This window comes from Danio rerio, chromosome 9 (genome assembly GCF_052040795.2).
Source record: "Danio rerio strain M-AB ecotype USA chromosome 9, GRCz13ab, whole genome shotgun sequence".
Classification (NCBI taxonomy): Eukaryota; Metazoa; Chordata; class Actinopteri; order Cypriniformes; family Danionidae; genus Danio; species Danio rerio.
Window position 1 is genome coordinate 44785130 of NC_141029.1, and position 25574 is coordinate 44810703.

Below are 25574 nucleotides of genomic sequence, written 5' to 3' on the forward strand. Positions count from 1 at the left end.
AAGTGGTATTTAAATATTACATATGTTCAAAAATAAAAAACAATCCATAATAAATAACTTGCCCAGCTGGTCTTTAACAAGCACAGGTAAAACCATGTCTTTGGGGTCGCTTAGCCCAGCATGGTTTTCAGCACGAACTCTGAAGTAGTATTCAGCATTTTCTCTCAAACCATCAACAACGAAATGAGTGGATTTGGTGGAACCACACTTTATCCACTTTTGTTGTCCTTTTTCAAGGGCCTCAACCAGGTAGTTTGTTATTCTGCTTCCTCCATCATGTTCTGGTTTAAGCCATGCTAGTGAGACACTTTCTTTTGTGACATCAGTTACCCCAAGCTTGGGTGGTGGGCTTGGTTTTTCTAAAAGTAAAAGTAGCATATGAGGAAAAAAATATTCATTAAAGGTTTGAGGAAATCAACAGATATTTGTGCTGTAGTAAAGGCTCAGTTAATATAATTATTTAATTTTACCTGTAATCTTTGTTCCTTCCTTGGTCTCAAGTGGCACTCCTACGCCATACTCATTCTCACCAGTAACTCTGAAATAATATACACCCCCCTCTTGTAGATTAGTCACTTTATAAGTCAATCTGGGACAACTGTTTGAAATCCTGCTCCAGCCCATCTTAGTTGCCTCGCGGAGATCAACAAGGTAGTTTTTGACTGGAGCACCACCTTCGTTGTCAGGAGTATCCCATGTAATAGTTGCTGAACTCTTGGTGACTTCTTTTACTTCAATGTGAGCTGGTGGGCCTGGAGAATCAAGGACCTTTACACTCAGCGTCAGTGTAGCAGTTCCAGCAACATTTTGGAGAGTTACAGTGTATTTCCCAGAGTCATCTCTTGTAGCTTGCTCAATTGTGACCGATGTGCAGGTATCAGTTGTGTCAATAGATGCCCTCACTCTCAGATCAACATCTGGTTTGTTCCACATTACATGTGGGACAGGCTTCCCTTTGAATGGGACTCTAAGGGTAAATGAGCTTCCGTCTTTCACAACCAGTGTCTTCCTCATTTCATTACTGATTAAGAAAACTGGCTCATCTTCTCTTTCCTTTGCTACCTGTGGATCAGTTTCAGGGCTTGGCTCACTTGGGCCAATTTTGTTAATTGATCTGACTACAAAGACATACTCTGTTCCTGATGTGAGTCCCACAACAGTGAACTCTGTGCTCTTGGTGTTATTGACACCAACTGTCCAATCATCATCATTGGTATTTCTGTATTCCACCATGTATCCAGTTACTGGTGAACCACCATCAAATAATGGCTTGTTCCAAGACAGTGTTACTGATGTTTTAGTAGAATCAATTATTTTAGGTTTAGCTGGAGGTGATGGCAGGAACAATGGATCCTCTGCCTTTGTCAGTGGGCAAGGCACACTTGGTGCACTCAAACCAGCAGCATTTTCAGCAAATACTCTGTATTCATACTCACAGCCTTCACGGAGATTAGAAGCTTTTACTCTTAGGTCATACACAGGCTTTTTGTTCACACGTACCCAACGAAGACCAGATTTCTCACGTTTCTCAATTACATAACCAGAAATACTACTGCCTCCATCAGAGATGGGTCTTTCCCAGCAAATTGTCATTGCTTCACTTGTAACACTTGTGACTTCAACATCTGTTGGTGCAGCAGGGACTGTGAACGGATCCATTGCCTTTGCTGGATCACTCTCCAGAGCTTCACCAGTTCCATACTTATTAACTCCTCGAACTCTAAATATATACTCATTACCTTTGAGCAATTTTGTTACTTTACATGTTGTGGCCTTCATGTCTGCATAGACCAGAGTCCAGGCAAGCCGGCTAGTCTCACGTTTCTCAACAATGTAGTGTTGAATTTCAGCGCCTCCATTTTCCTGAGGTGGTCCCCAGGTCAATGTACATTTTTCTGCAGTCAAACCAGTTATATCCAATGGTCCAGATGATGGACCAGGCCTGTCCAGGACCTTACAATTTACTGCCAAAGATCTGGTGCCTGCAACATTCTGTAACGTTAGAACATACTGTCCTGAATCACGTCTAATGGCATCTCTCACAATTAGCGTTGTACTAGTAAGTGTTGAAGAAATCTCAAATCTGGCCTTGGCTTCAATTTCTTTTCCATCCTTTGCCCATGAAATCACAGGAATTGGACGTCCTGATATTTCAGCATCAATTCTCAGTATTTCACCAGCTTTTATTACAACAAGTTGTCTTAGCTTGTCCTCAATTGTTATGCGTGGTGGATCAACATCATCTTTTACTGTTACAGGTCCAGTGCTTTCTGATGGTTCACTGAATAAGCCAGCTGCATTTTTAGCAATGATTCGGAAATCATATCTTTGATCTTCAATCAGACCAGTCACATCAAAATATGTTTCTTGAAGATTGGTGAAATTACACTTTAACCAACGTCCATCTGGAAGTTCACTACGCTCAACAATATAGCCAGTAACCTTAGCTCCACCGTCAAACTCCGGTTTTGTCCAAGAAAGAGAAACAGATGTTCTTGTGATGTTCATAACGCGTGGCTGACTGGGTGGTGCACATGGATCTCGGGCAGAAACAGGATCACATGCCTTTGTGCATGGTCCAATGCCAGCTATATTTTCTGCATATACTCTATACTGATACTGTAGGCCTTCTTCCAAGCCAGTTACTTTGAACTGAGTTTCTGTTATAAGTCCTCTGTTCATCTTTGTCCAAAGAATGCTGCTCTGATCTTTGCACTCTATGTGATATCCAACAATAGGACTCCCACCATCACTTGCTGGTCTGTTCCATGTAACTAACATTCCTGATTTAGTGGCATGAGAAACCTGAAGACTGGTTGGAGGGCCTGGAGGTGTAAAGGGGTATTGTGCTACAATTGGGGCTGAGTCAATAGCATGGCTTTTACCATAACGATTCTCTGCTGCAATACGGAACTGATATTCTGTTCCTTGTGTCAAACGAGATACTTTGATTGATGTTCTTGCAACTGTTGCTGAAACAATTTGCCATGCTGTAGTAGTCGTATCTCTTTTTTCAACTACATAATTATTAATTTGACAGCCACCATCATATATCGGAGGGTCCCATGAAAGTGAAATAAAATCAGCGCTTATTTCCTCTACCTTGATTGCACCTGGTGGGCCTGGTTTATCAAGAACGATGACCGATATTTCTGCAGACTTGACCCCAAATGTATTGGTTAAAGTAATTTCATATTTTCCAGCATCTTCTCGTGTAGCATCCTTGATGGTGATCTTGGATAATGTCTTTGATGTCAAAACATTAACTCTGGTTGTTTGCTTTAGCGAGTGACCATCCTTCTTCCATGTAACCTCTGGAGAAGGTCTGCCTCTGAACGGAACATCTATTTTGAGATCATCTCCAGCTTTTACACTGTAGGTATTGAACATCAAATCAATAATGGGTTCAATAGTAATATCTCTTGCCACAACAGGTGCTCCCAGTGGTTTAGGATCGCTCTTTCCTTTGTCATTAATTGCTGTAATTCTGAAGCTGTATTCCTCTCCTGTTGTAAGTCCTTCAATTGTGGCTTCCAGTGCCTTTATTGTGACACATGCAGTCCATTTATCTGATCCCTTAGTCATCATTTCCACCATATAGCCTGTGATTTTGCTGCCACCATCATGATCTGGCTTTTCCCATGACAAAGTAACAGTGTGTCGAGTTACATCAATAACTGTAATTTTACCAGGTGGTAAGGGTGCTTGGGAAATTTTGACAGCCTCTGTAGTCTCTGCAGGCAAACCAACACCAAGTTCATTGACAGCCAATACACGGAAGTGGTAAAGACCTCCTTCTTGGAGATCATCAACCCTGATTGAATTTCTGACACAGTTGTTTGTTATAGATGTGAATGCTAGTCTCTTGGATTCACGCTTTTCTACAATGTAATGGGTTATCTTGGCTCCACCATCAATTTGTGGAGGCTCCCATTGTAGCTGGACAGAATCTCTCTTTACATCCTTAACTTCAAAGTTGACTGGAGCACTTGGAGAGTCAAGAACTTTGACATTAACAAATGCAGATTTTGAGCCAATATTGTTTTCAAGTGTTAAAACATACTTGCCAGTGTCAAACCGGTTAACATTGTCAATAACAAGCCCAGTGTAAGAGCCTGTAACCTCAATTTGAGCACGCTCTGGTAAGGTGCCATCTGCCTTTTTCCACTTTACCTCAGGCTCTGGTCTACCCCTTATTGTGACAAATAACCGAAGTGTTGCACTGGCACGCACAGTAACACATTTTCTAAGATCTGCATCAAGTTCTATTTCAGGAGCTTCAAGTTTTTCAGCTGCAATTACAGATCCTGGAACATCAACATGTTCTCCAGCCCCCTCTATATTAACTGCACAAATACGGAAGTTGTATTCTGCATTTTCCTTTAATTTTTTAACGGTGAAGTGAGTTGCTTGGACACCAGTTGGAGGTGTACACACAGTCCATTCATCTTCGTTAATGTCCTTTGCCTCAACAATGTATCCTGAGACAGGTGCTCCACCATCATAAATTGGTCTACTCCATGCCAAAGAAACAGTTGTGCTGGAATGATCTGTCACTTTAGGATTATTAGGAGGACCAGGAGGATAGGTTGCATCACAAGCTTTGTAATATTCAGATGGTTCACTTGGTGTGCCCACACCAGCAGCATTTTCAGCAGATACTCTGAATTCATAGAAGTGTCCCTCTGTAAGCCCAGTGGCTCTGAATCTCAGGTCATTTAGTCTTTTCTTGTTACACTTTGTCCATCGAATACCCTCTTTATCACGTTTTTCAAGAACAAAGCCATCAATTTGTGATCCACCATCATCCTCTGGTCGTTCCCATGTGAGGACTATGGAGTCTCTGGTGATTGCACTTGCTTCTGGAGTTGAAGGGGGTCCCGGTTTATTAAAAGGATTTTTTGCAAGAACGGGTTCAGATTCAAGTGGTTCACCAATACCATACTTGTTCACTGCCATTACTCTGAAAATATACTCATTACCAGGTAGGAGTTTAGTAACTTTGTAACTGATTGCTTGAATTTTAGGTTCCACTACTGTCCAAGACAGCCTGCTAGTTTCTCTTTTTTCAATAATGTAATGTGAAATACTAGCTCCACCATCATGTGAAGGGTGGCTCCAGTGCAAATAACATTTTTCTGCAGCGACACCAGTTACTTTTAGAGGGCCATCAGGCGGACCAGGTCTATCAAGAACCTTGACATTAATGGGTACCTGCTTTGTTCCACCAACGTTACTGAGACTTAAGACAAAATGACCACCATCTACTCTGATGCAGTCTTTAACAGTCAAAACTGTTCGGGTAATGGTGGATTTAATCTCCATTCTGGGTGTAGCACTATCAATTTCCTTTCCATCCTTAAGCCACACAATATCAGGTAGAGGTTTGCCAGCAATGTCAGAGTCAATACTAAAGGAGTCACCAGCCTTTACAATAATAACATCTTTAAATCTTGAATCCATGGAGACAGATGGAGCTTCAATCTCATCCTGAGCAGTAATTGGTCCAGTACTTTCAGATGGAACACTTAAAATACCAGCTGCATTTCTGGCTATTACCCTGAATTCATATCTTTGTTCTTCATGTAATCCAGTTATTGTAAATTGTGTGTCTATAATATTTGTAAAACTGGCCTTCATCCAACGACCATCAGGCAACTTCTTCCTTTCAATTATGTATCCTGTAATTACACTGCCACCATCATACTGTGGTTTAGTCCATTGAAGAGTTATGAGGTTTCTTGTGATAACAATAGCTTCAGGAGTTCCAGGTGGATCACATGGGTCACGTGCAACAACACTTTCTGACACTTTGCTTGATGGACTGATTCCTGCAATATTTTCAGCAAAAACCCTATATTCATATTCAATTCCCTCCTCCAGACCATTTGTTCTCAATCGAGTGTCAGTGATAAGAAGTTTGTTAAGTTTGGTCCATAAGATGCTGTTCTTTTCTTTACGCTCCAGGTGATATCCAATAATAGGGCTGCCTCCATTATTGCTGGGGGGTTTCCATTCAATTGTCATGTGGTCTTTTGTGACTGATGAAACAAATGGTGCACCAGGAGCTGCAGGCTCAGTGAAAGGATAACTGACCACAACTGGCGTTGAATCTATTGATCCGCTCTTTCCATATCTGTTCTCAGCAAACACTCTAAACTGATATTCAGAACCAGTCTTCAGCTTTGAGATTTTGATTGTGGTTCGAGCAATTGTTGCAGAAACGGTCTGCCAGTTAGTCGTGGTTGTATCACGTTTTTCCACTACATAGTTGTTTATCTGACAACCTCCTGTGTAAACTGGTGGCTCCCAGGAAATGACAACATAGGTGGCACTTACTTCATCGATTTTGACTGGTCCAGTTGGTGGACCTGGTTTATCAAGAATGATTATGGCAACCTCTTCTGTGACTGTACCTATATTGTTTGTAGCTGTGATTGTGTACTTGCCAGAGTCCTCTCTATTTGCTTCTTTAATTTTAAGAACCGTTGACGTTGCAGTGCTTGAGACATTTAATCTGGTTGTCTCTTTAAGTGCTTGTCCATCTTTCATCCATCCAATCTTTGGAGTTGGACGCCCTTTAAATGGTATTTCCACTTTGAGATCTTCGCCAGATTGAACACTGTATGTGTTGAAAGTTAGTTTGAAGCTTGGTTCAATAGTAACATCTTTGGCAATGACAGGAGAAGCTAATGGCCTGGGATCACTTTTTCCCTTCTCATTGTAAGCTAAAACTCTTAAGAGATATTCTTGTCCTGAACTAAGTCCAGCCACTGTACCCTCACATGTTTTGCAGACTGTGGCAACAATCCATTCCTCTGATCCTTTTGGCTGCATTTCAATGTAATAACCCAATATTCTGCTGCCACCATCATGATCTGGTTTATCCCAGGATAGTGATGCTGTGGTTTTTGTGACATCAGTCAAAGTGACCTTGCCAACTGATAAAGGGGGGTCTGCTGTCTTAACAGATTCTTCTGTTTCTACAGGCAGGCCAATTCCAAATTCATTTTCTGCCATGACTCTGAAGTAATAAATACCACCCTCTGTCAGATCACCAACACGGAAGCTGGTCTTCGAGCACTTAGTAGTAATGTTTGTAAATCCTTGTCTAGTTGATTCCCTCTTGTCAATAATGTAATTTTTGATTTTTGAACCACCATCAATAAGTGGAGGTTCCCAAACAAGTGTAACATAGTTTCTTGTTATATCCTTTACAAAAAGGTTCTGTGGAGCACCTGGTGTGTCAAGTACTTTTACTGAGACAAATGCTGATTTGGTGCCAGCACTATTTTGCAAAGTCAATGTATATTTTCCAGCATCATTTCGGTCGCATATATTAATTGTCAGATGGGTGAAATCTGGTCCCTTGTCTATTTGGGCTTTATCTGGTAAATCTCCGTCATCCTTGGTCCAGTTTATCTCAGGAATAGGCCGTCCTTTGAATGGTATGTTGATTCTCATAGATCCTCCAGCATGCACAACAATGCCTTTCCTTAACTCAGAGTCAAGTTCAATTTCAGGTGCATCCATTTTATCCACTGGTTTGACACTGCCTTGGATGGGCACTGGCTCACCAACACCTAGTTTATTTAAGGCACATATGCGGACTTTGTATTCTTGGTGTTCAGTGAGTTTAGTTATCGAAAATTTAGTATCATTTAATCCAGTTGGTGGAGTACATGTGATCCATTCTTCTTCATCAGCTTTAGATATCTCAACAACGTAGCCTTGAATATCTAAGCCACCATCATATATTGGCCTACTCCATGCAACTGTGACTGAATTCTTTGTAGTGTCAACAAGGTGTGCATTAGTTGGCTGGCCAGGCTTGAATGTTGGATCGCAGGCTTTGTAATAAACTGTTGGTTGACTTGGTTGTCCAACTCCAGCAGCATTTTCTGCTGATAACCTGAATTCATATTCATGATCCTCTGTCAAACCTGTGACTCTGAAACGTAGGTCTGTGACTCTGCGTTTGTTACATTTTGTCCATCGAATTCCAGCTCTGTCTCTTTTCTCTACAATGTAACCAACAATCTCATTTCCGCCATCACTCTCAGGACGAGTCCAGCATACAGTCATAGAGTCTCTTGAAATATTTGTTATTTCTAGATCTTGAGGTGGGCCAGGTGCAACAAAAGGATTTCTCATAATCACTGCTCTAGATTCAAGTGGTTCACCAACTCCATATTTGTTGACAGCCATGACACGGAATATATATTCATTTCCTTTTAGAAGCTTTGTAACTTTGAACATGGTTGCTCCACAATCACCTGAAACTACAGTCCAAGCAAGACGACTTGTTTCTCTCTTTTGTATAACATAATAAGAAATGCTACTGCCACCATCATGTCTGGGAGGCAGCCATGACAATGAACATTTTTCATTTGTCACACCAGAAACAGTCAATGGACCTTCTGGAGGTCCAGGTCTATCAAGCACTCTCACATTGAAGGAAACAGATTTTGATCCAGCCACATTGGAAAGGTGCAATGTGTATTGTCCTCCATCAATTCGAATGGCATCTTTGACAACAAGAACTGCTTTAAAGTCAGTGTTCTTGATCTCAGCTCTTGCTGAGTTTTCAACCTCCACGTCACCCTTAAACCACTGCATTGCTGGAATTGGCTTTCCCAGCACAGATGCTTCAAGGGAAAATGTGTCTCCAGCATTCACTGTCAAAATCTGACTATACTCTGAAGCAACCTCATAGGTTGGTGGTTCAACTTCATCCTTAGCTGTAACTGAGCCTGTGCTCTCAGAGGGTCTACTGACCGATCCAGCTCCATTTCTTGCTATTACTCTGAAATCATATTTGCAGTCTTCTATAAGACCTGTGACTGTAAATTCAGTTTCAAGAATGTTTGCAAAACTGGCTTTCATCCAACGGCCCTCTGGCAGGTCTCGTTTCTCTACAACATATCCAGTTACAAGGCTGCCTCCATCATATTCTGGTGGTGTCCATCTAAGTTTCACTGAGTGTCTTGTCACAATGACTGGCACAGGGGTACCTGGTGGGTCACAGGGATCACGTGCAATGCAACCCTCAGAGGTTTTGCTGCATTTTCCAATTCCAACTATGTTTTCAGCATATACCCTAAACTCATATTCAATGCCCTCTTCCAATGGAGATGTTTTATATCGTGTGTCTTGAATGAGTATTTTGTTAATCTTTGTCCAAAGAATGCTATTTTTCTCTTTTCTCTCAAGATGATATCCGAGAATAGCACTTCCACCATCTGAGACTGGTTTGTGCCATTCAACAACCATAGACTCTTTATTGAAAGCAGACACAAATGGAGTTCCTGGAGGCCCGGGCTCTTTGAAAGGATACTGGGCAAGAACTGGATCAGAGTCAATGCCATAGCTTTTACCATATCTATTTTCAGCAAAGATTCTAAACTGGTATTCAGCTCCAGTTTTTAAATTACCAACTTTGAGTGTAGTTCTTGCTACTGTGGCAGAAACAACTACCCAGTTTGTGGTGGTTGTGTCTCTCTTTTGAACAATATAATTTGAAATCTGGCAGCCTCCAGTGTATGTTGGTGGATCCCAAGACAATGTAATACTCTCTGCACTTACTTCATCAATTCTTACTGGGCCTGTTGGTGGGCCAGGTTTTTCCAGGATGATTATTTCAACAGTAGCTTCTTGTTGTCCAAGTACATTAGCCACAACAATGTTATACATACCACCATCTTCTCTTGTTGCATCTTTTATGGTAAGAGTGGTATGATGTGCAGTGTCAGCAACATTTACTCTTGTGGTCTGTTTCAAAGCTGAACCATCTTTGTTCCATGTAATAGTTGGTTTTGGATGACCAGAAATTCGTGCTTCAATTTTCAAATCATATCCAACCTGTACACTGTATGTACTTAGTTTTGTTCTTACTGTGGGCTCAATAGCGAGGTCCTTTGCAACAACAGGACTTGCCAGAAGTCTGGGATCACTCTTTCCTTTGTCATTGACAGCAATGACTCTGAAGATGTACTCCCCACCCTGTGCTAAATTAGTTACAACAGTATCAAGGGCTTTTACTTGAGCACAAAGAGACCATTTATCTTGATCCTTTGCTTGCATTTCAACTTCATAATAAGTGATTCTGCTGCCTCCATCATGCTCTGGCTTTTCCCATTTTAGAGAAACACTCTTCCGTGTTACATCCACTACAGAAACTTTGCCAGGGGGTTGTGGCACCTCTGAAATTTTCAGTGGTTCTGGAGTCTCTGCGGGCAATCCAATGCCATGCTCATTTTCAGCAAGAACTCTGAAGAAGTAGATACTTCCCTCTTCAAGTGGTTCAATTTTCCATGTCATCTTGTTGCAAGTAGTAACAGCAGAATATACCTTTCGTGTACTCTCTCGTTTTTCAACAATGTAGCTTTTTATTTTAGCACCACCATCCAGCAAAGGAGGCTCCCAGGTAAGAGTAACCGAGTTCTTTGTTATTTCCTTCACACGGAAGTTCGCAGGCATATCAGGAGTATCTAATACTCTGACGCTAATAAATGCAGATTTTGTTCCACTAGCATTTTCCAGGGTCAAAGTGTATTTTCCACTGTCAAACCTGTTAACATTTTCAATTACAAGTGAGGTAAAACTGCTTGTAATATCAATCTGTGCTGCCTCATTGATTTCACCTTCAGTTTTTCCCCATTTGACTTCAGGAGTTGGTCGTCCCCGGATAGGAACAAACAATCTAAGAGAACCTCCAGCTCTGACAGTGATCATCTTTCTCAGGTCAGCATCAAGATCAATATCTGGTGCCTCAAGTTTATCCTCAATGATAACAGATCCTGGGATATCAGCAGTTTCTCCGACGCCAATCTTATTAACAGCACAAATTCGGAATTTGTACTCATGCTTTTCAAGCAGTTTTTTAGCTTCAAATCTTGTTTCAGTTATTCCTGATGGTGGTGTACACATCACCCATTCATCTGAAGTGACTTCACATGCCTCAACAATATAACTTTGAATCTCACAGCCACCATCGTAAATTGGCTTGCTCCAATGCAGTACAACAGATGCTCTTGACACATAAGCTACTTTAGGGTTGTTGGGTGGGCCAGGCTTAAAGACTGGATCCGCTGCTTTGAAGTACACTGTGGGTGGACTTGGCTTACCAACTCCAGCTGCGTTTTCAGCAGACACACGGAATTCATAACTTCTCATTTCAAGAAGTCCTGTTACTCTAAATCGTAGTTCACTCACTACACGTTTGTTGCACCTTGTCCACCTAACACCTTCTTTGTCTCTTTTTTCAACAATATATCCCGTAATTGCACTGCCACCATCATTAGTGGGTCTTTCCCATGTGATAACCATGGAATCCTTTGTTATGTTTGACACTTCAACATTACTTGGTGCTTCAGGTGTGACAAACGGATTTGCTGCAATCACTGGATCAGATTCCAAAGGCTCACCAATTCCATATTTGTTCACAGGTATTACTCTAAAAATATACTCATTTCCAGGAAGAAGTTTTGTAATTTTGAGATTAAGGGTTTGTACCTTTAATTCTACAACAGTCCAAACCAATCGACTGGTTTCTCTTCTTTCCACAATGTAATGAGACACCTCTGCACCTCCATCATGCAATGGAGTTTTCCAGGAAATGCAACACTTTTCACTTGTAACTCCATAGATTGAAATTGGACCATCTGGAGGCCCAGGCCTGTCCAGAACCTTGACATTGATGATTACTGATTTCTCTCCACCAACATTTTTCAGTAATAATGTATACTGGCCTCCATCAACACGGATAGCCTCCTTGACACTTAAAGTTGTCGTGAAGTCAGTATTCTTGATTTCAAGCCTTGCAGTATTTGTAAGTTCTTCGCCAGATTTTATCCAGTGCACTGAAGGAATAGGTTTGCCAAGTATCCCTGCATCAATTCTGAATGATTCACCAGCATTAACAACAACATTTTGAGAGTATTTGGCATCCAAGTCAATTTGGGGTGGATCAACTTCATCCTTTGCTGTTATTGCACCAGTGCTGTCTGATGGAACACTAGAGACACCTGCAGCATTTCTTGCAATGACACGGAACTCATATTGTTGCTCCTCTACCAACCCACTGACAACAAATTCAGTCTCAATAATGTTAGCAAAAGAGGCTTTCATCCATCGACCATTAGGCAGTTCTTTCTTTTCAACAACATATCCAGTAATTTTGATTCCACCATCAAACTGTGGGGGTGTCCACCTGAGTGTTACAGAGCTTCTTTTCACGATAACTGCTTCAGGTTTGCCTGGAGGATCACATGGATCTCTAGCCACTTGAATTTCAGACACTTTGCTTGCTTTGCTTAGACCAACTATATTCTCAGCATACACTCTAAATTCATATTCAATGCCTTCTTCAAGACCACCTATCTTGAATCGTGTGTCTGGAATGATTGTTTTGTTTTGTTTCACCCACAGCAAGCTGTTTTTTTCTTTACTTTCAATGTGATATCCCAAAATCTTGCTTCCACCATCACTGCTGGGTTTGTTCCATACAACAACCATGCTTTCTTTAGTAGCAGACTGAACAGCTGGAATTCCGGGTGGATGTGGAATTTCAAAGGGATACTGCGCCACAACATGCTCAGACACAATAACTGAACTCTTTCCATATCTGTTTTCCGCAGCAATCCTAAATTGATACTCACAGCCAGTCTTGAGTCTTGCCGCTTTAGTTGTTGTTCTTGCCACTGTTGCAGAAACAATCTGCCAATTTGTGGTGGATGTGTCTCGCTTTTCAACAATGTAGTTATTAATGCTGCATCCTCCTTCATACTCTGGAGGCTGCCATGACAATGTAACACTGTCTGCAGTTACCTCCTCTATTTTGATTGGGCCAGTTGGTGGTCCAGGTTTATCAAGTACAATAACATTGATGTCTGCTGTTGCTTCACCAGCTGAGTTTGTAATTTTAATAGTATATTTACCCACATCATCCCTTGTTGCCTCCTTTAATAAAAGGTAAAGATGTCTCTCTGCTACTTCAGTATTTACTCTTGTTGTCTCCTTCAAAGAAATGCCATCTTTTTGCCAAACAACTGCTGCCTTGGGCTGAGCAACATAAGGCACGTCAATTTTCAGATCATCACCTGCCAGAACACTGAATGTGCTAAATAACAGTTTGAAGGCAGGGGCAATAACAACATCCTTAGCAATGACAGGGACGCTAAGTGGACGCGGATCACTTATTCCTTTTTCATTGGTTGCAGAAATGCGGAAGGAGTATTCTTCACCTTGTGTAAGGCCAACAACAACTGCTTCTGTTACTTTAACAGTCATTACCTGGGTCCATTTGTCACTGTTTTTTCCTTGCATTTCAACAATATAACCGGTAATTCTGCTTCCTCCATCATGGTCTGGCTTCTCCCAAGAAAGTGTAACACTGTTGCTAGTTACTTCTTTTAGAGTAACTTTTCCTGGAGGAAGAGGTCTCTCAGAGATTTTTATAGCTTCCATTGTCTCTACTGGAAGACCTACACCATACTCATTTTCTGCCAAAATTCTGAAGAAATACAAATTTCCTTCTTGTAAATCTCCAATTCTCCAACTTGTTTTAGGACAAGAGGCATTGACAATGGAATATGCTTTTCTTGTAGATTCACGTTTTTCCACAATGTAATGCCTGATTCTTGATCCACCATCAATGACTGGAGGGTCCCAGATGAGTGAAACAGAATCTTTTGTGATTTCTTTGATGGTAAGGTTTTGTGGTGCACCAGGAGTGTCAAGAACTCGGACATTGATAAATGCTGTTTTTGTTCCTGAACTGTTTTCCACTGTTAACATATATTTTCCACCATCAAATCTATCTACATTTTCAATGAGCAGTGTGGTAAAAGAAGGTGTAATTTCAATGGATGCTCTATCAAGGGGTTCTCCTTTCTCCCTTGACCATCTGATTTCTGGCGCAGGTCTTCCTTTAACTGGTACAAATAATCTTAAGGTACTGCATGCTCTGATGTTCACAACTTTGCGAAGGTCTGAGTCAAGCTCAATTTCAGGTGGAAGGAGTCTGTCCTCTGCTTTAGGCGAACCAGGCACAGAAGCTGGCTCTCCAACACCTTCACAGTTAAGTGCTGAAATGTTTATCTTATATTCCTGGTTTTCAGTAAGGTTGGTTATGGTGAATGATGTTGCTGTCAGTCCCGCCATTGGGGTAACAATTGTCCATTCATCTTCCTCTGGGAGGCATGTCTCAACAATATAGCCTGTAATATCTGAGCCACCATCATAAACTGGTTTATTCCAAGCAATAGTAATAGATGATTTAGTTGTATCCAAAACCCTGGGGTTTCCAGGTGGTCCAGGTTGGAATATCGTGTCACAGGCTTTGTAGAATGGACTTGAAGGGCTTGGAGCACTTAAGCCAGCAGCATTTTCAGCTAGGATTCTGTATTCATACTCATGTCCAGGTGTTAATCCTGACACTTTGAAGCGCAGATCAGTAACAGTCCTTTTGTTGCATTTTACCCAACGAAGACCAGTTTTATCTCTCCTCTCAATGATGTAGGTATTAATGCTACTTCCACCATTGTACTCAGGATGTCCCCAACATACCACCATTGAATCCTTTGTGATAGCAGTTACTTCTGGTGCCTGTGGAGGATCAGATGGCACATACGGATTAGTAGCAACAGCAGGTTCAGATTCAAGAGGTTCTCCCACTCCATACTTGTTCACAGCCATGACTCTGAAGATATATTCATTTCCCTTCAGCAATTTGGTAACTTTATAGCGGTTTACTTGTAAATCTGTAGCTACATTTGTCCATGTAAGTCTACTTGTTTCACGTCTTTGAATGATGTAATATTCAATCTTTCCTCCTCCATCATGAAGTGGTGGTAGCCATGACAGAACGCATTTCTCTACTGTCATGTCTGTGACATGCAATGGGCCCTCAGGAGGACCAGGTCTGTCAAGAACTTTAACATTGAAGACAAATTTAGCAAATCCTCCAGGATTGCTAGCAGTTAGAGTGTATGCACCACCATCTCTACGCAAAGAATCTTTGTTGATCAAACAACTGTAGAAATCTAATGTTTTGATCTCCATTTTTGCAGTGTCCTCGAGTTCCTTGCCATCTTTTGTCCAAACTATGGAAGGTATTGGTCGGCCTGTAACATGTGCATCTAGCTTAAAGATATCTCCTGCTTTCACAACCACAACACTACTGAAACTTGCATCTGCATCAATCTTTGGTTCTTCAATGTCATCTCTGCACACAATAACTTCTGAAGGTTTAGATGGTTTGCTGACAGCTCCAGCTGAGTTTCTTGCTAACACACGGAATTCATAAGAAACATCTTCTGTGAGACCACTCACAGTAAAATTTGTTTCAAGAATGTTGCTGAAGTTGGCCTTGAGCCAACGACCATTAGGTAGTTCTCTTTTTTCAACTGTATATCCGGTTATAGAGAAACCACCATCACCTTCTGGTTTTGTCCACTGAAGTGTAACTTCATGTCTAGTTATGTTAAGTGCTACTGGTTGACTTGGAGGGTCTACAGGATCAAGTGCATATGTCATCTCAGATGGCTTGCTTGCTTTGCTGAGACCAGCCAAATTTTCTGCAATAACACGGAATTCATATGCTATACCATCCATTAGACCTGATGATTTAAACATATTGCCAACAACCACAGCTTTGCTTATCCTCTGCCAGAGTATGCTGTTCTTCTCTTTCCTCTCAATGTGGTATCCTAAAATTGGGCTTCCTCCATCTGAAGAGGGTTCATTCCAGCTGATTGTCATTGCATCCTTGGTAAAGGCAACTATCTGTGGAATTCCAGGCTGTCCTGGAACATCAAATGGATAAGCAGCCACCACTGGTCCTGATGTTATGTAGGGACCAACACCATATCTGTTTTGAGCTTTAACTCGGAATTGATATTCGATACCAGTTGTAAGACGAGCAGCTTTGAATGTTGTACGGATAACAGTAGCTGCCAGTTCCATCCAGGAAGTACCCGTGGTCTCACGCATCTCAACAATGTAGTTATTAATAGGTACTCCTCCATCATTTTCAGGAGCTTCCCATGATATGAGAACATAGTCACAAGAAACTTCATCCAGCTTAATTGGTCCAGTTGGAGGTCCTGGGATATCATGTACTTGAACAGTAATGTTTTCAGTCACAGTTCCTAAGATATTCTTTCCTGTCATAGAATACTGTCCACCATCTTTTCTCTTAATTTCATTAATGTTAAGAATTGTAGAACTTGCAGTATTTTCAATGTTTATCCTCTGAGTTTGCTTCAGTTCCTGATCTTCTTTCTTCCATACAACAAGTGGTCTAGGACGACCAAGAACAGGGATCTCAACTTTAAGATTATCACCTGCTTTAGCTACCACTGTCTTTTGATATATACTTCTGAGGTCAAATTCTGGAGCTGTGGTTTGCTCCTTTATTACAACTGGTCGACTTTCTCGAGGTTCACTTCTGCCTGAGCTATTTACAGCAAATATGCGGAACACATATTCTGCATTTTCCACCAATTCTGTTGCAATGTAGTCCAAAGCTTTTATTGTTGTCACATGGGCCCATTGATCAGAGTCTTTCAGTTGAGCCTCAATTACATACCCAGTGATTCGACTACCACCATCATGTTTAGGTTTTGTCCATGCAAGAGTTGCAGTGTCCTTGGAAACATCAGTGACAATAAGATCATCTGGTGCAGAAGGAGCCTGGGAAGCTCTTATTGGATCAGGTGTCTCTGCTGGTTCACCGATGCCCATTTCATTTTCAGCTGAAACTCTAAAGTAATATTCAGCAGCCTCTTCTAAGTCTGGAATCTTGTATGAGCATTTCTGCCAGTTTGTTGTGATAACTGAGTAGGCTTTTCGCGTTGCCTCACGCTTCTCAATAATATAATTTTTTATCTTTGAGCCACCATCAATAAGAGGAATTTCCCACTGGAGAGTAATGCTATGCTTTGTGATTTCTCTTGGTTTTAAATTTACTGGAGGTCCTGGGGTGTCCACAACACGGACATTGACAAATCCTGTCTTCTTTCCAGCAACATTTTCTAATGTTAAGACATATTTACCTGCATCATATCGTGTACATTCCGGGATGACTACTAAAGTGTATGATTCCGTAGTATCAATGTGAGCACGCCCTTTAAGAGGTACATTTTCCTTATACCATACTACTTCAGGAGCTGGCCGGCCCTTAATTGGCACAAATATACGGATTGAAGCACCCGACTTCACAACAAGTGTTTTTCTCAGCTCTGCATCAAGCTCAAAGTCAGGAACCTCCTCTCGATCCACCAGTTCAACAACTTGCTCTACTTCAGATGGTTCACCAAGCCCTTCAGAATTAAGCGCACTGACTCTGAAGTGATATTTTCCTCCTGACTGTAGATTTGATACCACAAATTCTGTTATTCTCAAGGGAATAGTTGTGTCTTGAACCCAGTCATCATCACCTTCCTTTTTATGCTCAACAATGTATCCTGTCACATCAAGTCCACCATCATAAAAGGGTCTACCCCAGTTAAATGTTGCTGTTGTTTTAGTGGTGTCAGTAATCCGTGGGTTTGATGGAGGCCCTGGTGGATCTGAAAAACAATCAAATAATACTGTTATCTAAATATAAAATGTAACAGAAAATAATGAGTAGCTAAAAATTTTCAAACAAAAATGTGTGTGAATTACTATCTGGAAATGTTGGCAATGATCATCTTACATGCAATATCCTTTGTCATTACAGGTTGTGATGGCTCACTGGGTTCACCAAAACCAGCTTTATTCTCTGCAGTCACTCTGAATTCATATTCAATTTCCTCTGACAAGCCTGAGACCTTAAAACGTAGATCAGAAACAGTCTTCTTTGAAGCTCTGACCCATCTCATTCCTCTTCTCTCTTTTCTCTCAACAATATAGCCTCTAATGTCACTTCCTCCATCTACAGTTGGTCTTTTCCAGGAAATTGTTACAGCATTTTTGCTGACATTATCAATTTCTGGTTTTGATGGCGGCCCTGGGGGTCCTGCAAAGAATGTTAAAAAGTTAGAAATAATAATAATAATAATATATTTTCACATTTGTGTGTTAGATTTCACAATAAAAACTGCTTGAAAGTAAATTAATATAATAAAATATAAAGATAACCTCACCAAAGCTATCAACCATTTTGACTGGTCCAGACTGTGTCACATCGCCAGTGCCATACTGATTGACAGCTGAAACACGGAATATGTATTCATTTCCCTTTATCAGCTTGCTGGCAACATAGCGGCAATCCATAACATTTTCAGCAAGCTTTGTCCAGAGAAGGCGGCTGGTTTCTCTCTTTTCTAAGATATATGATTTTATACTGCAACCACCATCTTCTTCAGGTGGCAACCATGTCAATGTGCATTTTTCAGCTGAGACACTGCTGGCTTCAATAGGACCTGGAGGTCCTGGAACATCCAGAACTTTCACTTTAACTTTTTCGTCTTTGATACCAAATGGATTGCTTGCTGTAATTGTGTACTCTCCAGTATTCTTTCGGCTGGCATATTTGATCGACAAAGTTGAAGATGTCGGAGTGCTACTAATTTGGACAATATCTGAGGACTTGAATTCTCTTCCAGCCTTAGACCACACAGCAGTGGGAGGAGGTTTTCCTAGAATACTAGATGCTGTGATGACAATTGTTCCACCAGCTTTCACAGTCACTCCATCCTTCATTTCTGGGTCAATTGTGATTGTTGGTGGTTCTGTAGAAAAAAAGGTTGCGATATAAACCTTGACAATGTTTGCCAAAAACAAAAAAGTTCACAAAAACTTGACACCAAAGCTTTAAAGCTTACCATATTCATCTTTGCAAACAAGAGGCTCAGTTGTCTCTGAGGGAGCACTGATAGCTCCAGCTGCATTTTTAGCCCTGATTCTGAATTCACAAGTGCATCCCTCCTGTAGATCTGTAACAGTGTAGGCACAGCTTTGGACATTCACATGGTTGGCCTTCATCCATGTCTTTCCAGGGTGCTCTAATTTCTCTACCATGTAGCCAGTAAGTTTGTGGCCACCGTCATACTTTGGTGCAGTCCACATAAGTGTCACACTGTTCCTTGTGACATTGATCACATCAGGTTTGCCAGGTGGATCTACAAAATAATAATAACAATAATGATTTGTTATCTCTAAAATCGTTATCTCCTTCTTGTATATGTATGTATATATACACACACACACATACATATATATATATATATATATATATATATATATATATATATATATATATATATATATATATATATATATATATATATATAATATATATATCAAAATGACAAAAAGTACATTTAGACTCACCAATTGGATCAAGAGCAACAAGTGATTCAGTTGTTCGGCTTGGTTTTCCAAGTCCAGCCACATTTATAGCTATGACCCTAAATTCATATTCAAGGCCTTCAACCAAGCCAGTCACTCTGCATTCCTTCACTCTCAACTGGGTTTTGCTGGCTCTTTTCCACATCAAGCTATTTCTATCTTTGAATTCCACGTAATATCCTGTGAGCATTTTTTAACAGATAAAAAATATATATATTTTTGATGTGATCCAACAGAAACAATCATTATAATTAATGGTGGTAGAAATGTTTAACCTGTGATGGGTGAGCCTCCAGTATCATTTGGATCAGACCATGTTAACATAGCACACTCGTGACGTATGCTCACAACTACAGGTGGTGCTGGAGCCCCCGGTGCATCTTGTAATGGAGAAAAGAGCAGATTTAATGTGAAAAAATGTAAAGAAGTACTTTTAACCATATTTTTAGCATATTTATTTCAATCCAAGATTTATTTTTTTTCCAGCATATTTATTCCCCTGGACTGTTTTATTTCATAAAATAAATGTATATTTAATATAATACAATGCAATAATACAAATACAAGTTACTAGTAAAAACTTACTGAATGGATGTTTAGCAAGCACTGGATCAGATCTGAGAAACTCTCCAATTCCATATTTATTTTCAGCACAAACTCTGAAGATGTATTCTGTTCCATCATGAAGTCTGGTAACTCTCATAGAGTTCTTCTGAATTGCAGAGGCAACTGTGACCCACTTGTTAGCAGTAGAATGTCTTTTCTCCAAAAAGTAGTTGGTAACTTCTGATCCACCATCATCTTTGGGTGGACCCCATTCTACAGTAATTGCTTCGGCTGTGATTTCATCAAATTTGATTGGCCCAGAGCAGATTCCAGGCTTTCCAACCACTTTAATGTCAATGGCTGCTTCTTTAGTTCCAGCACTATTTCTTAAAATGATAGTAAACTTGCCAGCATCTCCTCTATGGCAATCCCGAATCAGCAAGACTGTGTTTGTTGTGGTTGATTCAACTGAGATTCTTCCACTGTCTGATAAAGTAACATCACCCTTTTTCCATATGACTGCTGGAGCTGGGATTCCAGTAATAGGGATATTAAGACGAACAGTGGTCCCCTCTTTTGCCACATAGCTAGAATCTGGCAAGCCTTTAAGGTCACAGTTTGGAGGGACTGTAAAAAGATAAGAAAAATAGACTTTTTACTGTACTTCCATATGATGTATAACCACTAGGACACAAATGCAACTATTGGGTAGACCAGGTATTATCAAGGTAAACAGAGCATAGAGTTATTGTAGAAACAATTCATGGAAACTTGGAATGGAATGCTTAATATCATGTTATATAAATGTAATCATTGAATATAGAATTGCTTACAATGACATGTTAAAGTGATGATAAAAATGTAAGTGAATCAGAAAATGAAAAGCATTTTGAAAACATCTGCGGGAGACTATATGAATACCTATTTGATCTTTAGCCAAGATAGTGAGCTCAGTCGGGGGTCCTTCAGCTGATTCATTAATGGCCTTGACCCTGAAGCTGTACTCCTTTCCTTCTACTAGATCACCAATTGTGTACTGTGTGACCTTAGACTTCATTAGCAACTTCCATTTGTCCTCCCCTTCACAGATCTCTAAAGCATATGCAACAACATGGCTTCCACCATCACTAATTGGTTTCTTCCAGCCAAGAGTGCAGGAATTCTTGGTGATCTCCATTGATTTAAATTCTGCAACTGGTCCAGGTTGTTCTGCAATAGACATCAAAGTTAGAATATGGCTATATGCATATTTAAACGTTTAGCTAAATTATAACATTATTAAAGAAGTCCCACCTGAGGCTTTGACTGGCCCAGCTGTCTCACAACCTTCCCCAATTCCATATATATTTTCAGCAAGGACTCTGAAGCAGTAAGCTTGACCAGCTTCAAGATTAGTAATCCTAAAAGATGTCTTGGGACACTCAGGAGCAACACAAGTCCATGCCTTTCTCTCAGCCAGACGTTTTTCAACCACATAGCTCTTCACTGGACTTCCACCATCAATTAATGGAGCATCCCAAGTAATGGATACATGGTCCTTTGAGGTCTCCTTAACAATCAGATTGACTGGAGGTCCAGGTGTGTCTGTGCACATTATTGAATACAGTTAGGTACAGCAAAGATTAAAACTCAAATGGCATGTTTTTTAAGAGAAGAGAGTCTTACCTAGTACTTTGACAACAATGGTGTATGACTTGGTACCACTACTGTTTTCTAAAGTTAGAACATATTTGCCAGCATCATATCTGTTGATATCCTCACAATAAAGGAAGGTATCCCATTCAGTTGTCTTAATCATAAGACCTTGCCTCTCTTTCAAATTTGCATTGACCTTAGTCCATGTTGCCTTTGGAGCAGGACGCCCTCTTAGAGGCACGTAAATTCTCATTGTTACTCCAGCACGTAAAACAAGTGCTTTTCTGAGATCAGCATCAAGTTCAGCCTCAGGGGCAACTAAAAGAAAATTAACATTAAAATAATGTAAGTGTAATCTACATTGTACTCCTTTTAATAAAAATAAAAAAAATCAGTTGTTAGATTTACTTACGTAAGATATCCTTTGCCAAATGTTTTTCAGGAACTTCACTTGGCTCACCAAATCCTATCTTGTTTACGGCACTAACACGGAACTGGTACTCAGTATTATCTATTAGACCAGTAACATTAAATTTTGTTGCCTGGAGATTCTTTGGCACATTGCACTTCATCCATTCTTCTGCATCTGCTCGCTTGAATTCAACAAGGTAGCCCAGAATTTCACATCCACCGTCATATGCGGGCTTGGTCCAGGACAAACTGATTGAACTGTGTGTAGAGTCAACAACCTTTGGAAAAGCAGGTGGTCCAGGAGGATCTATGATGAAAGCACAGAAATGCATGGATTACAATGCACAAACTGTAAAACGCCATTATTTTTTGTCAAACAGGTTGTTAATAATAATTAATGGAGTAATGTTAGTACTTACACACTGGGTCTAAAGCAAGAACACCAGATGATGGATCACTTGGTTTACCAAGACCAGCTTTATTTAGTGCAATGACTCTGAATTCATACTCTGTTCCCTCAGTGAGGCCTCCGGCTTTAATTGTTCTGTCAATAACTGGTCTTCTATTCACTTTAACCCAATTGAGGTCTTGAGTTTCACGCTTCTCAACCATGTATCCAAGAATAGTGGCTTTGCCATCATTAGCAGGAGCTTTCCAAGTAACAGTCATGTGATCTCTGGTGACATTGGTGATAACTGGAGGTTCACATGGTCCTGGGACATCTAAATTGTAAGATACAGGGCAGAGTTTTTAATAACAATTGATATACATGGATTTAAAAATATTATACATTGATATATACAATGGTGTAAAAAAGTAATTATCCCCTTACTGATTTCTTATTTTCTTTTGCATGTTTTTGACTTTAATCATCATCAAATTATCAAAGATCATCAAACCAGTTTACATATTAGTAAGATAACACAAGTAAACACATTATGCAGTTTTGAAATAAAGTCTTATTTATTTAGAAGTAAGTTTATTAAGGGAAAACTAAATACAAAACTACATAGCCCTGCTTGAATTTTTTTTTACTTTTAAACTACAATCAAGTGTTTTCAATAACTTGCAATGAGTCTATAACGGTGTTATGGAGGAATTTTGGACCAGTCATTTTTGCAGAAGTGTTGTAATTCAGCCCTATTGGAGGGTTTTTGAGCATGAACCATATTTTTAGGGTCATGACACAGTATCTCAATGCAAACAAACATCTTTTCACCTTGCACCTTTTGCAAGCAAACACCTTTTTACACATGGCTAGTAGTTTTGTATTTTGTTTTCCCTTAATAATAAAAACCTGCATTTTAAAATTGCATGATGTGTTAACTTGTGTTATCTTTGACTAATATTTACATTTGTTTGATGATCTGAAATATAATAAGCAAAAACAAAAAGGAAATCAGTGAAGGGCAACACTTTATTATATATATATATATATATATATATATATATATATATATATATATATATATATATATATATATATATATATATATATAAAAAGAATATTAACAATTAAACTATTGGTCATTACATGCTAGAACAGTGTTTTTATCTAGCAAAGCAAGCTTTAGCCTTAATTTAGGAATTCTGGTTTCTTCTGTTATTTCACTAAGCACTGGCATTAGGAAAGAAAATTCAAATAAATAAATCAATATTTTTTAAATTCTATATTGTTGATTTAAAAATAAAGAATATCAGTACTGCTATGATACATAAATGCAAAAGAATGAAGAAAAAGGTTACCAAATGGATTCTTGGCCATCACAGAGCTAGTCACAATTGGGTCTCCAACACCATACTTGTTCTCAGCACTGATGCGAAACTCATATTCATGGCCTTCAATCAATTTCTCCACAGAACAGTCAGTTATCTGACCATTAATATTAGCAGTAACTTGTGCCCAGTTTGCTCTGCTTGTTTCACGTTTGTCAACGATGTAATTTGTGATTTCAGAACCACCATCCGCAAGAGGTGGCTCCCACCTAAGTTTCACTCTGTCAGCAAACACATGGCTTATCCTCACTGATGCTGGGGGTCCAGGTTTGTCTGCAAAACAAATCATGAATTTTTCACAAAACAAATACACTTTGTAAAATGTTTTAAATACAAGCCATGATAAGTCTTGTTTTTGGCATATTTACTTACCCAGAACCTTTAATTTTATGTTGGCAGACTTTGATCCACTTGGGTTCTCAGCAGTAATTGTGTACTCTCCAGACTCCTTTCTTGTAACAGAGAAAAGTTCCAGGGAGAGGTGATGCACCTTTTGAGTCATTTTCATACCTTCAGCCAATTTCAGTGGAGCACCATCTTTTTTCCAAACAACCTTTGGCATTGGTTTGCCATAAACCTCAGCCTCCAGGCAGACATTTGCTCCAGCTTTGACAACAATTAAGTTTTTCATTTCAAGACTAATCTCCACTCTGGGTGGAACTGAAAAAAACCCAAAAGAGAAACATTAAATAAGATTTAAAATCCACCTAGTAGGAAATAATTTTATTGACATTGGATCATTAGACTTACCATGCTCTGCAATAATTGGGATAACATCAGATTCCTCTGATGGCACACTAACATTAATTGCTGTCTTTGCAATTATTCTGAACTTGTACTGGGCTCCCTCCTCAAGTCCAGGAACAATGTATTCTTCCTTTGGTACATTTTGGCTGTTTGAGTTGACACGCACCCATTTGTCTTCTTTAAGCTTGAGAAATTCAACATAATAACCAATGAGTTTGCTTCCACCATCATGTTTTGGACGGCTCCAGACAAGGGAGACAGAACTTTTGGTCACATCAATAATTTCCGGTTTTCCAGGTGGATCTGAAAAAACATTATAATAATGTAATTTTTAATGTTTGATTTTATTTTAACTTCCATTATAAGTGACAGCAGTACTTTGTTTCCTCCCAGAACACATACCAACTGGACTTCTTGCAGTGATAAAATCTGTCTGCTTGCTTGGTTTTCCTTGTCCTGCCTTGTTGACAGCAGACACTCTGAATGTGTACTCCAGACCCTCAATGAGACCAGAGCATGTGTATTCAGTTGACCGAACAAGAACTTCATTTGTCCTGACCCACAGGAGGCTATTTCTTTCTTTACGTTCTATGAAGTATCCAGTGAGGGCACTGCCACCATCATTTACAGGTTTCTCCCATGACAACACAACAAACTCCTTGCTGACTTTGTTAACACAACAGTTCAATGGTTCACTGGGTGGATCTGAAATCATAACATTTGTATTAGTATAACATAAGCCTAATTATTTTGCTTGACAGATCAACCATGTTAATTTATAATACTTACCAAATGGATGTCTTGCAATCATTTTCTCTGAGTAAATTGGTTCTGAAATGCCAAAACGGTTTTCAGCACGGACACGGAACCCATACTCCTTGCCACATGTGAGCTTCCCAACTCTGCAGCTGGTCTTGGTGCAAGATACAGCTGTGACCCAATCACCTCTGGTCACATCACACTTCTCAACAATGTAGTTTGTAATGTTGCTGCCACCATCTTCAGCAGGTGTATCCCATGCAAGTGTGCAGGCATCTACATCCACCTCAAGAATTTGTAGAGGACCCTGTGGGGGACCAGGAATGTCTAAAAAGAGATAAAATGTTTTATTTAGCATTACA

The 25574-nt window shown here is 39.9% G+C and overlaps 1 protein-coding gene across 1 annotated transcript in view; it reads right to left on the minus strand.

Moving 5' to 3' along the window:
• Nucleotides 1-25574, minus strand: part of ttn.2 (titin, tandem duplicate 2) — a 179207-nt gene that overhangs the window by 25053 nt on the left and 128580 nt on the right. Inside the window, exons 191-208 of the mRNA XM_087268376.1 lie at nucleotides 25243-25539; nucleotides 24856-25158; nucleotides 24457-24756; nucleotides 24079-24366; nucleotides 23677-23979; nucleotides 22350-22652; nucleotides 21932-22237; nucleotides 21550-21837; nucleotides 21178-21468; nucleotides 20806-21093; nucleotides 19924-20511; nucleotides 19614-19718; nucleotides 19321-19518; nucleotides 18813-19109; nucleotides 18132-18719; nucleotides 17702-18004; nucleotides 471-17573; nucleotides 63-359 (exon numbers count right to left, since the gene is read on the minus strand). Coding sequence (XP_087124502.1) covers nucleotides 63-359; nucleotides 471-17573; nucleotides 17702-18004; nucleotides 18132-18719; nucleotides 18813-19109; nucleotides 19321-19518; nucleotides 19614-19718; nucleotides 19924-20511; nucleotides 20806-21093; nucleotides 21178-21468; nucleotides 21550-21837; nucleotides 21932-22237; nucleotides 22350-22652; nucleotides 23677-23979; nucleotides 24079-24366; nucleotides 24457-24756; nucleotides 24856-25158; nucleotides 25243-25539 — 22446 coding nt within the window. The remainder of the gene's footprint in view (nucleotides 1-62; nucleotides 360-470; nucleotides 17574-17701; nucleotides 18005-18131; nucleotides 18720-18812; nucleotides 19110-19320; nucleotides 19519-19613; nucleotides 19719-19923; nucleotides 20512-20805; nucleotides 21094-21177; nucleotides 21469-21549; nucleotides 21838-21931; nucleotides 22238-22349; nucleotides 22653-23676; nucleotides 23980-24078; nucleotides 24367-24456; nucleotides 24757-24855; nucleotides 25159-25242; nucleotides 25540-25574) is intronic.